The 15,370-nt window shown below is 41.9% G+C and overlaps 1 protein-coding gene across 1 annotated transcript; it reads left to right on the forward strand.

Moving 5' to 3' along the window:
• Nucleotides 1-500: 500 nt before the first annotated feature.
• LOC120045631 (tumor necrosis factor receptor superfamily member 6-like) lies at nt 501-13,372 on the forward strand. Its single transcript, XM_038990541.1, has 9 exons — nt 501-606; nt 2,218-2,362; nt 2,609-2,743; nt 7,740-7,857; nt 11,103-11,176; nt 11,309-11,404; nt 11,604-11,647; nt 12,385-12,403; nt 12,523-13,372. Exons 1-9 carry the CDS (start codon nt 568-570, stop codon nt 12,840-12,842), a joined length of 990 nt encoding a protein of 329 aa, XP_038846469.1. The 5' UTR covers nt 501-567; the 3' UTR covers nt 12,843-13,372.
• Nucleotides 13,373-15,370: the final 1,998 nt, after the last annotated feature.

Raw genomic sequence — 15,370 nt, forward strand, 5'->3', positions numbered from 1 at the left:
GGACCATATGGGTAACTGATTAGTGTCACCACAATGAAATGCAGACAACACACTGGTTTTTAATATGTTTTGTTTAACCTTTATTTAACGAGGCAAGTCAGTTAAGAACAAATGCTTATTCTTATTTACAATGACGGCCTACCCGGAAAAAGAGGAGCAACTCAGGCGGTCCCGCGCAAAGGCCACTCGCTCCCCCTAGTGGTACATGGAGAGATAGGCATGTCTCATAGAACAATGATGAATACAATACATGTATGTACAGTATCTACTAAACTTACTCCAACAACTCATTCATTGTATGTATCTCATAAGATAACCATTTTCAATGGTGAAACACATTTTTACTGGATGTTTTTCTTGAATCAAACGGTTGGAAAAAAATCCGCACGCATTGCCGTTTTGACATTGCTTGTCTATGCGCCCTACAAATATGCAGCAACTTGACTGTCATTGCGCACTTGTGGTCAATGTCTGTAATTCCTCCAAACCTCAAACAGAGGGCAGATTTGCTATTGCAAACACCACACAGGGCGCAGCAATCTCTTCTTGGAGGCATCAATTTGGAAAATGAACAAATATACTTTTTTATATATCCTGTGCATTTTGGTGAGTTGACTATCAACATCTTATTGTTGACATACTTTGTATACGTTAAACTCAGATATGTTATTATTGTCAGAACTTGGGCTAGCTAAACTAACTCTCACAGCCATATTTGTCAAGTCAGTCTCAACTCTGCTCTGGTATCTTGCATGGATGAAATACAGTATATACATCTACGAAACACGATGTATAAATATCTGATATGTTTGATTTCATCGACAGTTAAAGGTTCCTAAACTGTCCGTGCTGAAGTAGTTTCACTTTTGATTTTGACATGTTGGGACTTGCCACGCCAGCCTTGTCTCATAGACTAGATGTAAACATAGCAACGCAAAAGTTGCGTATTCGAATCTCATCAAGGACACCTTTATACTTTTAACTAAATAGCAACTTTGCAACTACTTACTACTTTTGTAGCTACTTTGTAACTACAAAATGCACTATAGCAGTTGTATTTCTGTATTTTGAAAGTTGTATATCTTGAAAGCTTGATTGCTGACATGCAAAACATTTTGTGACTATATCAACAATGGACTAATGAAACAAATACCAGAAGATAGTTTTTGGCTGGAGTTTTCCTTTATGTGCAATATTCAGAAATCTCTCTGCCCATTGCTGGTTGCTAAAAGTCTAATAGTTTGCCTAATTTCTGTTTATGTCACAAAATAAGCAAGTATAGTGTAAAGAATCATTGTATTTTATTTAAGCTGTATGAAGTTGGAGTACAAATCAAAAGGAAAAGACGCAAAAACAAAACTTATGAATGGGAAGCATAGAAATAGTGCACATAGAACAGATACCGCTTCTTAGACTTGCTTTCAATGAGAATGACAGATCTATAACTCATATTTCTACGTGAATTTGGTCAGGTCGCCCAAAAAAGTTACATATTGCAGCTTTAACCCTAACCCCTAAGTCCCTAGCCTAGCTAACTTCAGCCACCTAGCTAACGTTAGTGTTAGCCATCTAGTTAACATAAAAACCATTCAAATTTGATATGTCACATGCACCGAATACAACATTACCGTGAAATTCTTACTTACAAGCCCTTAATCAACAATGCAGTTTAAAAAAAATAGAGTTCAGAAAATATTTACTAAATAACTATAATGAGGCTATATACAGGGGGTACCGAGTCAATGTGCAGGGGTACAGGTTAGTCAAGGTAATTTGTACATGTAGGTAGTGGTAAAGTGACTATGTATAGATAATAAACAGCGAGTAGCAGCATGGTAAAAACAACATATTAAACATATGGCACATTTTTTACATGTTGTAAGAATTGTAATTCATAACATATTACACGAAATGGATGATGGACATCCACAAATTAATACAGGTTTACCTTTACTATGTTACACTTACCACACATAAGCACTTTTCCTTAATAATAATTATTGACCTTCCAATGTCTCATACTTAAATCACTGATAAGTCTCGCACGCACGCACGCACACACACACACACACACACACACACACACACACACACACACACACACACACACACACACACACACACACACACACACACACACACACACACACGCAGCTACTGTAACTGCCTACTGCTGTCTGTTTTAATAACACTCCATAATGTAATTGCATTTAACAGTGTACGGTTCGTTTAACTACACCATTCAAAGCAGAGCGGAGTTCCCAAGACATCTTAATCACTAGAAAATTGCAATCCAAAAGGCAGATTTGTCAAGATGGCACTTACCAGCATGAGGGAATGGAATGCTGTCTCTGTGCGGCTGGTAAGCATCTAATGTTTAACATTATCTGTATCGAACTATCTCACATTAGCATTCTTTTGGTCACCACCATGACAGGTCAATACCATAATAATTGCGCAAGCACATTTACATTGGAGTGAGAACTGAAATGTTGATTAATTAACAAGCACTGTCCTAGTCAACTCCTGTAAATTGCATTAATAAAATTTATGTATGCTATGTAGGCCTATGTCTTTCCCTCTGATTATGTCTACTCTATGTGTCCAGGCCAACATCTGGAGAGCCACTGCAGTGTGAGCCCAGAGAATGGGACCTGTGTTTACTGTGAGGAAGATAGGACCTACAACAGTGACCCCAACTCCCTGGACTCCTGTGAGCCCTGCACTTCCTGTGACCCTAAAGGTAGGCCTACACACACAACAGGTAGAACTGACACCTTATAGGTAGGCCTACCTACTGTAGCAAATTAGGTTCTCTTTTGTTTTCGGGACAGGGTTACCAAACAACCTATGGGAACTCCTTTCCCTTCATGCGATATGATTGCGATGCTTAATATCAAAGATGTTTACAGTCACGTCTCACCCTTACTGACCTGTCACTATATAACGCAGTGTGGCGTGGCATGCTGTCTTTTGTTCATTGTCTTTTGATCAAATCGAATTAAATCAAATTATATTTGTCACATGCGCTGATTACAACAGGTGTAGACCTTACAGTGAAATGCTTACAAGCCCTTAACCAACAATGCAGTTTGAAGAAAAATAAGTGTAAAGTAAAATAATAGATAACTAAAACATTGAAAATAAAAAGTAACAAATAATTAAACAGCAGCAGTTAAATAACAATAGCTAGGCTACATACAGGGGATACCGGTACAGAGTCAAGGTGCAGGGGCATCAGTTATTCGAGGTAATTGAGGTAATAAGTACATATAGGTAGAGTTAAAGTGACTATGCATAGATAATTAACAGAGAGTAGCAGCAGCGTAGCAGTGGGGTCTGGGTAGCCCTTTGATTTGTTGTTCAGGAGTCTTACGGCTTGGGGGTAAAAGCTGTTAAGAAGCCTTTTGGACCTAGACTTGGTGCTCTGGTACCGCTTGCCGTGCGGTAGCAGAGAGAACAGTCTAGGACTAGGGTCGCTGGAGTCTTTGACCATTTTTGGGGCCTTCTTCTTACACAGCCTGGTATGGAGGCCCTAGATGGCAGGAAGCTTGGCCCCAGTGATGTACTGGGACGTACGCACTACCCTCTGTAGTGCCTTGCGGTCGGAGGCCGGTCGGAGGGAAAGGGTAGTGTTGAGTGCAGTAGAGATTGCATCATCTGTGGATATGATGGGGTGCTATGCAAATTGGAGTGGGTCTAGGGTTTCTGGGATAATGGTGTTGATGTGTGCCATGACCAACCTTTCAAAGTACTTCATAGCTGATGCTCTCATGCATGTTTCAGTGTTACTTTCCTCGAAGCGAGCATAGAAGTAATTTAGCTTGTGTACTCCCCTTTGTAGTCAGTAATAGTTTGCAAGCCCTGCCACATCCTACAATTTAAGTTTCCCAGCATTAAGGTCCCTGACGCCTCTGGATGAACGTTTTCCTGTTTGGTTATGGCCGTATACAGCTTATTGAGTGCGGTCTTAGTGCCAGCATCGGTTTGTGGTCATAAATAGACGGCTACTAAGAATATAGATGAAAACTTTCTTGGTAAATAGTGTGGTCTACAGCTTATCATGAGATACTCTACCTCAGGCGAGCAAAACCTTCCTTAGATTTCATGCACCAGCTGTTGTTCCCAAATATACATAGACTGCCACCCCTTGTCTTACCAGAGGCCGCTGTTCTATCCTGCCGAAAAAGTGTAAAACACGTCAGTTTTATGTTATTCATGTTGTCTTTCAGTCACAACTCGGTGAAACATAAGATATTACACTTTTTAATATCCCATTGGTAGGATATATGTGATCGTAGTTATTTTATTTTATTATCCATTGATTGTATGGTTCTATCTCACGTTTGTGTTTTACATTACGAGATTCTGAAAGTTTGCGTGACCACTGTGCTCAGAACATGTGTGTCGGCCAAAATGTAATAGAATTCTAAAGTTGGTTAGCTGGTCAGTACTCAAAAAGGTGATTCAATGTTTCATATGAGTATTTATTTCATTCAGGGATAGGTAGATAGACAAAAGTGTCATTTTAAGCCTTTGTCAGTGTTATTCTCGTCTCCGCTGAAGGTGCGCTTCTTTATTGTGGGCTCGTTAAGGGTCAAGACCGACAGGTGCATTCATCTGCACGCTCCTGGAACAGACTCATGTCAATAATGCATCTGAAATATACTATAAAAAGATTGCTATTAATCCCCTTCAGATGACTTCTTTACGGAATTACGATTCTTCAACAAGTCGAGGAGGTGCTGTGAGTAGTTGATTTTAATCTAATCTTCTCCCCTTCTCTCGTTATTGTTCCCATACTAGCTAACTTTTATTGCTTATTGTCAGGCATTTTTATATTTTTTATTGTATTTATTTAACCTTTATTTAACTAGGCAAGTCAGTTAAGAAGAAATTCTTATTTACAATGACGGCCTACCCAAATCCGGACGACGCTGGGCCAATTGTGCGCCACCCCATGGGACTCCCAATCACGGCCGGATGTGATACAGCCTGGATTTGAACCAGGGACTGTAGTGACGTCACTGCACTGAGATGCAGTGCCTTAGACCGCTGCGTCACTCGGGAGCATCCATCCATCCGTTGTGTGTTAGCTAGCTAATTAGCCCTCGGGTCTGTCCCGTTACCGCCGAAGTTAGCTCATAGCTAGCTAAATAAGCCACACATAGCTACATTAATTAGCTTGTTGTTGGCACCTGTTGTTGGCACTTGTTTGCCCGCGGTGTCATGCCAGTCGTCACTTGACTGGCACGTCAGCCTGTTGATCTGGCGTTACCACTCGCTTACTTGGAGTTTTGCTGGGATCACAGAGCCCAGCAATGCTGTAGGCTATCAGTCCTCGCTTGACCGAGACTGACAGTCCACACTTGACTGTGCCAGTCAGATAACTTTATATAGAAGGGAGTTTCAAGCATATTTAGGACGGAGTCTCGACCCCAAAGCATAATGGATCGGAGTTGACGGTAAGTGTAACTATTCTCTCGCCGACGCCAAGGCAATCGAGACACACCTAGACAAAAATCTATTAATTTTATTAATAACTTTTACTTGGAACACACTTTCTCTTGTGTGGAAATACATTCTTAGCAGACTGATTTAGTGCTGTACACAGTTGTCATTCCACCGGTGTCAACAGTGTGAGAAACAACTGGCAGTCTCGGATGAGCAAAATACTTTATTGACTTGGGAGTTGAACATGCCCAAGCTCTTGAACTCACTGTCAGAAATTCAAACCGAGAGCAATGAAATCGAAATCACGACTTGCACGCTTTGGGGGCAGAGCCACTCGACTCCGGAGTCAGCCACACTGATCAATAAGCATTGTTAGGTTCTAATTTTCAGAGTAAATAACTCAGGGACACTAGAGAAGCTTAATTAACCAAGTTTAATTCTTCCCAAAGGGTCGATACAGCTGTAATTCAGACACAGACATGGCTTCCACCGTGGTGGTATTCGTACCCCACTTTGGGTGGAGTCTCCTCCTTATCGCTAAACATTGCAACATTGCTAAGCAGGGAGCTAAGTGATATGGGCCTTCAACGGTTTCTCCCCTTTTCAGTACTGCCACATGCAATCGTGTTCCCTGCACTCAGCCCCTCCCAAGCTTCATTATTGGACCCCTCATGTCTCTTATGTAACTAATGTTCCCAGAATCCAACAGCATAGACCTTCCTTTGCAGATTGTTCCAAGCGCTCCAGGTAGCCTAGCAGTTAAGAGTGTTGGGCCAGTAACCAAAAGGTCATTGGTTCAAATCCCCATGCTGGCGAGGTGGAAAAATGTGCCATTCTGCCTATGAGCAAGGCAGTTAACCCCTAACAACAACTGCTACCTGTCAATTAAGGAAGCCCCCCTGCACCTCACTGATTCAGAGGGGTTGGGTTAAATGCTGAAGTCACCTTTCAGTTCAATGCATTCTGTTGTGCAACTCAATAGGTTTTCCCTAATGATGGGTCTCACTCCCTTTGTGATCCACCACCCAATAAACACCATTGCCAAGGCACAAATCTTGACTCACTGAGATGTTCAAGGAGATTAAGTCACTGGACAGTTGAATGGCAACTGAGTCTGCCCTCATCCTGGCCAGGCTTTCCCTGCCAGTATCAACCCCTACCTCTGAACGGAGTGTGGTTGTTGAATCGGATGAAACTGATGTACTGTCCACAAGAGCCTGGGGGGACTATGTACAAAAAGTACTGTAATTTATAAAATGTACTTTGATTTGTTTAACACTTTGTTGGTTACTACATGATTCCATATGTGTTGTTTCATAGTTTTGAAACCGGCCTTAGACAACCACATTTCCTAGGTCGCCTCACCAGATGATTGTGAAACCCCACGCCCTAGGGTATGATCAGAGGTCCAAAGTCGGCTAGTTAGCATTTTTTTAAACTCTTACTCTTACCACTGGCCAACCTACTCAAGCAAGGAAGCACTGGCTACACAAGCAGAGCAGAAAGTAGTTAGCTTTTAGCAAACACAAAAAAATGATACCAAGACCCAAATCTCGCAACATCTAGAGGGACCAGTACTCTCTCCCCATTAACAGACACCTAAGTCGGAGCCGAAGCTCAAAGCCTTTGTGTGCTTGAAAAGTTTGTAAATTGCGTGACACATTTTTCCTTCAGGCGAGCTGAGGAGCAAAGAATTTAGAAAATGAATGCGAGCGCCGGTATAATAGCCAGGATGGCGGGGCTACCGAGGGCGGACTCGGCATCCATTGGCCCGTTGGCCGTGTATTCAGCTTTTCAACAGGTGAATAGGATTGGTCATTGACTCCCCATGGTATGTTATATACCGAGTGACCACTTGTGTTACCCAGTTGGGTATCTATAGTATGTTGCTTCCTGTGGTGGATACAAGGACATCGCCAGGTTAAATGTTGAGTTATCCCACTCTGTTGTCCAAAAAACCTCTCCCATAGGTTGTTTGGCGGCCAGTTACGAAAATTAAAGGGAATGCTGGGTTACGGATCAAAGTAATAGACAGTATGTCACGCCATACCGCCTTTTATAGTGACAGGTCACGTGGGTACACTAAGGGTGTGGATTAAGGTCACGTGGGTACACTAAGGGTGTGACTGTAAACATCTTTGATATTAAGCATAACAATCACATCACGTGAAGTAGTTCCCATAGGTCATTTGGCAACCCGTTACACTACTCAGAGAAACAAGGTTACATCCGTAACCCAACCTTGCCAATGTACTGCCACTGTGGTGTTTGTTTGTCCTTCGTAGCCAATCTGGAGGTGGAGGATAGATGCACCATCTACAAGGACTCAGTATGTCGATGCCAGCAGGGCCACTACTGTAACAAGGGGAAGGAGCACTGCAGGGCCTGCTACCCATGTACCATGTAAGTTCAAGATACTTTAACCAAATAACTATCAAAATATATTGATTTATAGTTTTCTAAATGTTAAAGACACATTGTTAAATCGGTAACATTTTACTGTAGGTGTCCTTATTCATGCATTCATGAAGACTTTATAACAGCTATATAAACATATAAGCTGTCATAGGTAGTTTTAAATACACTGAACAAAACATAAACGCAACATGTAAAGGGTTTGTCCTGTGTTTGGTGAGCTGAAATAGAAGATCCCAAAAATGTTTCATATGCACAAAAAGCTTATTTCTCAGATTTTGTGCACAAATGTGTTTACATCCCTGTTAGTGGGCATTTCTCCTTCGCCAAGATAAAACATCCACCTGACAGGTGTGGCATATCAAGAAGCTGATTAAAACAGCATGATCAACTCTAAAATGTGCAGTTTTGTCTCACAACACAATGCCATAGATGTCTCAAGTATTGGGGGAGTCTGCAATTGGCTGACTGCAGTAACGTTCACCAGGACTGTTGCCAGAATATTGAATGTTAATTTCTCTACCGTAACGTTGTTATAGAGAATTTCGCGGTATGTCCTACAGGCCTCACAACTGCAGACTACGTATATGGCGTAATGTTGGCGAGCGGTTTGCTGATGTCAACAAAGTTCCCCATGGTGGCGGTCGGGTTATGGTATGGGCAGGCATAAGCTACGGACAACGAACACAATTGCATTTTATTGATGGCAATTTGAATGCACAGAGATACCGTGACGAGAACCTGAGGCCCATTGTCATGCCATTCATCCGCCGCCATCACCTCATGTTTCAGCATGATAATTCACGGCCCCATGTCGAAGGATCTGTGCACAATTCCGGGAAGCTGAAAATGTCCCAATTCTTCCATGGCCTGCATACTCACCAGACATGTCACCCATTGAGCATGTTTGGGATGCTCTGGATCGACGTGTACGACACCGTGTTCCAGTTCCCGCCAATATCCAGCAACTTTTCACAGCCATTGAATATGAGTGGGACAACGTTCCACAGACCACAATCAACAGCCTGATCAACTCTATGCGAAGGAGATGTGTTGCGCTGCATGAGGCAAATGGTGGTCATACCAGATACTAACTGGTTTTCTGATTCACACCCCTACCTTTTTTTAAGGTATCTGTGACCAACAGATGCGTATCTGTATTCCCAGACATGTGAAAACCATAGATTAGGGCCAAATTAATTCATTTCAGTGGACTGATATCCTTATATGAACTGTTACTCAGTCAAATCTTTGAAATTGTTGCATTTATATTTTTGTTCAGTATAGTTATGAGTAATGGCATAAGATGTTATAAAACTAGTTATAATTGGTGTTATAGATCACTGTTCATCCTGTTGTCATATGCTCTAATGTCAACTGTTAATAACACCTACTATTACACTGCATGACAATTTATGTCATATGTTATTACATGCTACATAAGTGTCTACATACCATATGTTGTAACTGGACTTTATATGGTGCTTTCTATAAATAATGGGGCCAATGTGTGACATTGGGATCAACAATTCTAAATGGTTGAAACAAAAATCAATTTGATTTTCATGCAGTTCCACATGTACTTCGAGGAATAAAAGTGAATATATGCAAATTGCCCCATAACTCCACCTATACAACCACATAGGCCTAGCTCTATACATCATTTAAGCAGGGTTCATACAGACATTGGAAAGTCAAATTCAAGGACTTTCAGGGACTTTTTCAAGTGCTTAATTGTAATTTTCAAGGACCTCAATGTTATACAATTGTTTAATTTATATATGGCCTAATATAGAACCCCCCCCCCCCCTCCCAAAAGCATGCAATTTTTTTTATTTTTTAAGTCGGCCATTACCACTTTAAAAATAGCGATTATTGTAAGCCTTGTCAATTATTATTACATTCTTAAATATGTGAGAATAATGTGGACATTGCCTGACTAAATGGATGCATGCATGGGGATTGTTGTGGCCGACACAGGCACACATAGGAAATCCAGGAATAGCAGTAGCATCCCCATTTGAAACTCACCATTGCTGTTTTTATCATGAGAAAGTGACCAAACACCAGGTTCCTTTTTTAATGGATAGATTTGTATGGAAAGCCAACTTGAAGCCAGCATTAGCTGTTGTCTTCCTCATAATAACTGCATGTGGTTTTACCGCAACAGAGTAGCACAACACCGTTCAATTGAAGCGCCGGGAAACAAATGAAAGTGTTTGTTTTCCTTTGGACATCATTGCACGTGCGATAAAACAGCATAAATTTACCGTTTTTTTATCATGTAGCTTCTCAACTCTGCTTTGTCGACTAAACAAAAACAATAACATTGGCGGTGGGGCAGACAGTGGCGCTGTTTCCACTACTGCGGATTCCATCTTTAAGGTGTTTGTGCACATTCTCTCATGCCATATGACATGGTTATGACACCCATCATTCTATTCAATGTAATAATGTGACACAGAGTTTGGTAAATTATATAACGCATGGTCATAACATCTGGAGTGTAGACACTTATGTAGCATGTAATAACATATGACATAAGTTGTTAGGCAGACTGTGTAATAGCCGTTGTTATTAACAGTTGACATTAGAGCATATGACAACAGGATGAACAGTTGTCTATAAAGTTTAAAGTATACTTCCCAGTCGAAACAGGGACATTTGAGGTTAGTCGAAGTTTGGTTGCCAAGGTCTACGCGTGATTGGTCAACAGTAGGGATTCTTTAAGGAAGTGTTTTGTCATTCAACGACCTACAACTAGCAAATGTTTTCACTTGAGAAATACTGCACCAAACATCTTAATTTGATGTCAAATTGCGTGATTAAGACCTCCTTGGCAAAAAAAATTAGTTTTTTCTAATCTTATGCCGTTACTCATAACTGTTTAAAATGTATGACATATGACAAATGTTGTAATGTGTTATATCAGTGTTTCTTAATCCATGTCCTGGGGACCCAAAGAGGTGCAAATGTTTGTTTTTGCCTAGGCACTACACACCTGATTCAAATCATTAAAGCTTGATGCAGAGTTGATCATTTTAATCAGCTGTAGTGTTAAGGCAAAAACAAAAATGTGCACCCCTTTGGGTCCCCAAGACCAGGATTAAGATAGACATGATAAAGAATGCATGAATAAGGGCACCTACAGTAAAGTGCTATCATTAAAGCTGGTGTAGGCTATAGACTAGAGCGATACCTTTCTACATCAAATTTTTTCATTTCTCTTGAAGATGCAGGGAAGAGGGCATCAAGGTAGCCTGTAGCGCCACCAACAACACCATATGCCATGCCTTCAAAGAAAAAGGTTTGGGAATTGAGCAAAGCATAACATTTCAATGCATTACAATGATTTGGAAGATGTGCTTTCACTTACAGTATGAATGTTATAAGGTTGTTTTTTATCTAAACATTAGGCTTTTATTTTCCTTTCTTGCAGGAAGCCATTTGGCAGCAGTATTGGTCCCTGCTACTGTTCTTCTTGTCGCTTTGATTGTGATCATTTGCCTGTGGCGAAATAATAAATATTGTTTTGGTAAGTGTTTGGTCATTCTGCCAGTTGTAGGCTATGCTAAATCACCAAAAGGGGGCAGAAGAGGTTCTTCTCTAATTTAGTTAGTAAGGTGTTTGAAGAGCACAGAAGTCTGGCGTGTTGAAAAACTCCCTTTCCAAAAGTATTTGGTTTTGAGTCGTCCTTGAAATAGCATTGACATGTCTCCAATTTCCTTTGTTAGGGCCAAATGGTGGTTTGACAGAACTGCCCAACCGGAGTTCAGAGGTAAATATCTTTTTTTACAAGGGGTGGGTCTGAACCTGAATGGTTAAAAGCACATTCCAGTCGGTATCTATTCCACAAGTTATCATTTGCTAAATCTATGACATTAAAATGCCTATTTACTCTGTTCCATCTGACATTTTTATGGATATATACAAAGAAATATAAATTGAAAAAAGCTAGTTTGCGGTCTTCCCAGCTTCAGTTTGAAGTGATTGTGTTAGCTGTGTTGTTGGCTAGCTCCTCTGAACAACATTGTCCTAATGAGAGCACATTTTCTATGCCAGGCGAAATCGCGCCTCGTTAACTCATGGATATATCCTCATAGAAAACAGCTTAAATAAATGCAAATGCAGCTGTCTGCACTGTTTGTCACGACTGTAAATGAACCGTTGTTGGCTAGCTAGCAAGTAAGTGAAAAAAATGTTGCCAGCCAGTATGGCAATGGAACATTTAGAACAAACGACCAGCCGGCTTGGGTAGTAACCCTATATTTGTGTAGGGACTATATATTGTGGACTTCGTCTTGGGCCTAACAACACCCGTGCCAATATATCCTCCAAACACCGGCTTCTTGAAAGTGCCACAGTACTCCACTCTGTCCCTGACTACAGCCACCGCTTAAAACACAGACATGCATCTCTAGTGCTACATCACTGTTACATATCATGTCACCTATTATAATTAGTGAGTTAAATATCAATGATGAATGTGTTTTACATGCATTTATTTTTTTGCAGGAAATGCAGCTACTGAGAGGTAAGAACATCATCAATGTTACTACTGATGTGTGCCATGTGTGCTAATATGAACCTTATGTATGTCATTTCCAACTAAGAATTACCCATAATCCCTCTTTCTTCTTTGGTTGGTTTCAGGTGTTAATCTCTGGCCACACCTCCCAGACATCGCTAAGACCTTGGGGTGGAAGGACATGAAACAGGTGGCCGAGAGCAGTGGGATGACGCATACCACCATAGAATCCCACCAGCTGAACTTTCCCAATGACTCCCAGGAGCAATGCTCCAGCCTACTGAGGGCCTGGGTGGAGAAGGAGGGGATGACCACAGCCTCTGAGACACTGGTCCAGACTCTACTCCGCATGAAGAAAAAGGTCAAGGCAGAGGATATTGTGGCTATCATCAGCAACAAGGAGGATGGCGTCACAGGAAAAAACTCAGGATCCGGACAGGTGTAGATACTGTATGTACAGTATGGTCAAACCACCGCCTTTAACCATGGAAAGATGACCGGGAATATGGCCAAATATAAACAGTGTATTTCTTCCCTCCAGAAGGCAATCAAACATGTGAAATGTCGTTATAGGGACAAAGTGGAGTCGCAATTCAACGGCTCAGACACAAGACGTATGTGGCAGGGTCTACAGGCAATTACGGACTACAAAAAGAAAACCAGCCACATCATGGACACCGACATCTTTCTTCCAGACAAACTAAACCCCTTCTTTGCCCGCTTTGAAGATAATACAGTGCCACCGATGAGGCCCGCTACCAGGGACTGCGGGCCCCCCCTCTCTTTTTCCGTGGCAGACATGAGAAAGACATTTAAACGTGTTAACCCTTGCAAGGCTGTTGGCCCAGACGGCATCAGGATGGTCACCATTGTTCCTGGACTTTCAGGGTGTGTGCTCAGCCCCCTCCTGTACTCCCTGTTCACCCATGACTGCTTGGCCATGCACACCTCTAACTCATATCATCAACTTTGCAGACGACACAACAGTAGTGGGCTGGATTACCAACAACGACGAGACAGCCTACAGGGAGGAGGTGAGGGCTCTCGGAGTATGGAGTCAGGAAAACAACCTCTCACTCAACGTCAACAAAACAAAGGAGATGATCGTGGACTTCAGGAAACAGCAGAGGGAGCACCCCCCTATCCACATCGACGGGACAGCAGTGGAGAAAGTGGAAAGTTTTAAGTTCCTCGGCGTACATATCACGGACAAACTGAAATGGTCCACCCACACAGAAAGTGTGGTGAAGAAGGCAACAACGACTCTTCAACCTCAGTAGGCTTGTCACCTAAAACCCTCACAAACTTTTACAGATGCACAATTTAGAGGTGGGACAGCTAAACAGCCATCACTAACACAGAGAGGCTGCTGCCTACATACAGACTCAAATCATTGGCCACTTTAATAAAGGGATCACTAGTCACTTTAATAATGTTTACATATCTTACATTATTTAACTAGACAAGTCAGTTAAGGACAAATTCTTATTTACAATGATGGCCTACACCGGCCAAACCCAGACGACGTTGGACGTATTGTGTACCGACCTATGGGACTACCAATCATGGCCAGTTGTGAAATAGCCTGGATTTGAGTGTCTGTAGTGACGCCTCCAGCACTGAGATGCAGTGTCTTAGAAGCACAAGCATTTCGCTCCACTTGCATTAACATCTGCTAACCATGTTTATGTGACCAATACAATTTTAGTAGTACTGTTCATGCCAGTCAAGATGCCAGTATAGCTGGGTTTAACAGTCTCTTGAGGTTCAGTTTCATCAGTAACAGGTAAGACCTCTGTTGTGGGGACCTCTGGGCCCCGTGTGGCTCAGTTGGTAGAGCATGGCGCTTGCAACGCCAGGGTTGTGGGTTCAATTCCCACGGGGGGCCAGTACAAAAAAAAAAAGTATGAATGTATGTACTTGTAAGTCGCTCTGGATAAGAGCGTCTGCTAAATGACTTAAATGTAAATGTAAATGTTGTTGCAGGGACGAACTCATCCGAGTCCTGATGAGATAAAGCCATCAGCAGCTTCATCCTGTGCTGTGACTCCTTGAGCTGTTGAATTCAGTAATTGGTCCACATTTGTGCGCCAGATCATGTTGGGGCCTACATTCACAGTGTAGGTCAAGGGTCCTGTCTTTGACACAATCTCGCCAGCTTGCCATTTCTGGTTTGGGCTCTTGTAGTTTCTGGCAATAACTTCCTGTCAAATGTCAAAGGTTCTGAGTTGTTTTTGTTTTGGGGAACACTGTTTCTGTTGAATGTGTCAGCAGGTTTGCAGGTAGCAAACGGAAATAAAATTACATTGTACATTAGAATAGTTAAATCCTTCTCTCTTTCCCAAGTCAAACGTATCCCTCTCTACCTCCCCAGTTTCTCTCCCCTTTACACCAGCCAAGCCAAGCTTCTCTCAACCTCCCATCCTTGTCCACCCAAGCCAAGCTTGGCCTTATTTCTCATTCTTGGCCATCCTTGCCCACCCTTACCCACCCAAGCCAAGCTTGTCCCAACCTCCCATATTTTCCCACTCTCTCTTCCTCTCAGACACACAAACATTCACCCACACACACACTTACTTACACTCACACACACACACACACACACGCACATACATATAGAAGTTATTGACATACATGCTATATCATCCCATTTGAATTGTCTTCAGTGTCCATGTAGCCTCGGATACTTCTATCATTAATTCATCGAGCAGAACAGTTACTTGGGAAAGTCTAGTGTAGATTGTTTTGGGGGGAGGGGAATTAGGGGGCGGCAGGGTAGCCTAGTGGTTAGAGCGTTGGGCTAGCAACCGAAAGGTTGCAAGTTTGAATCCCTGAGCTGACAAGGTACAAATCTGTCGTTCTGCCCCTGAACACGGCACTGTTCCTAGGCCGTCATTGAAAATAAGAATTTGTTCTTAACTGACTTGCCTAATAAAATACAAATTAATTAATATTGTCTCAATTTATGATAAA

Source organism: Salvelinus namaycush, chromosome 4 (assembly GCF_016432855.1).
Source record: "Salvelinus namaycush isolate Seneca chromosome 4, SaNama_1.0, whole genome shotgun sequence".
In the NCBI taxonomy this organism is placed as follows: domain Eukaryota; kingdom Metazoa; phylum Chordata; class Actinopteri; order Salmoniformes; family Salmonidae; genus Salvelinus; species Salvelinus namaycush.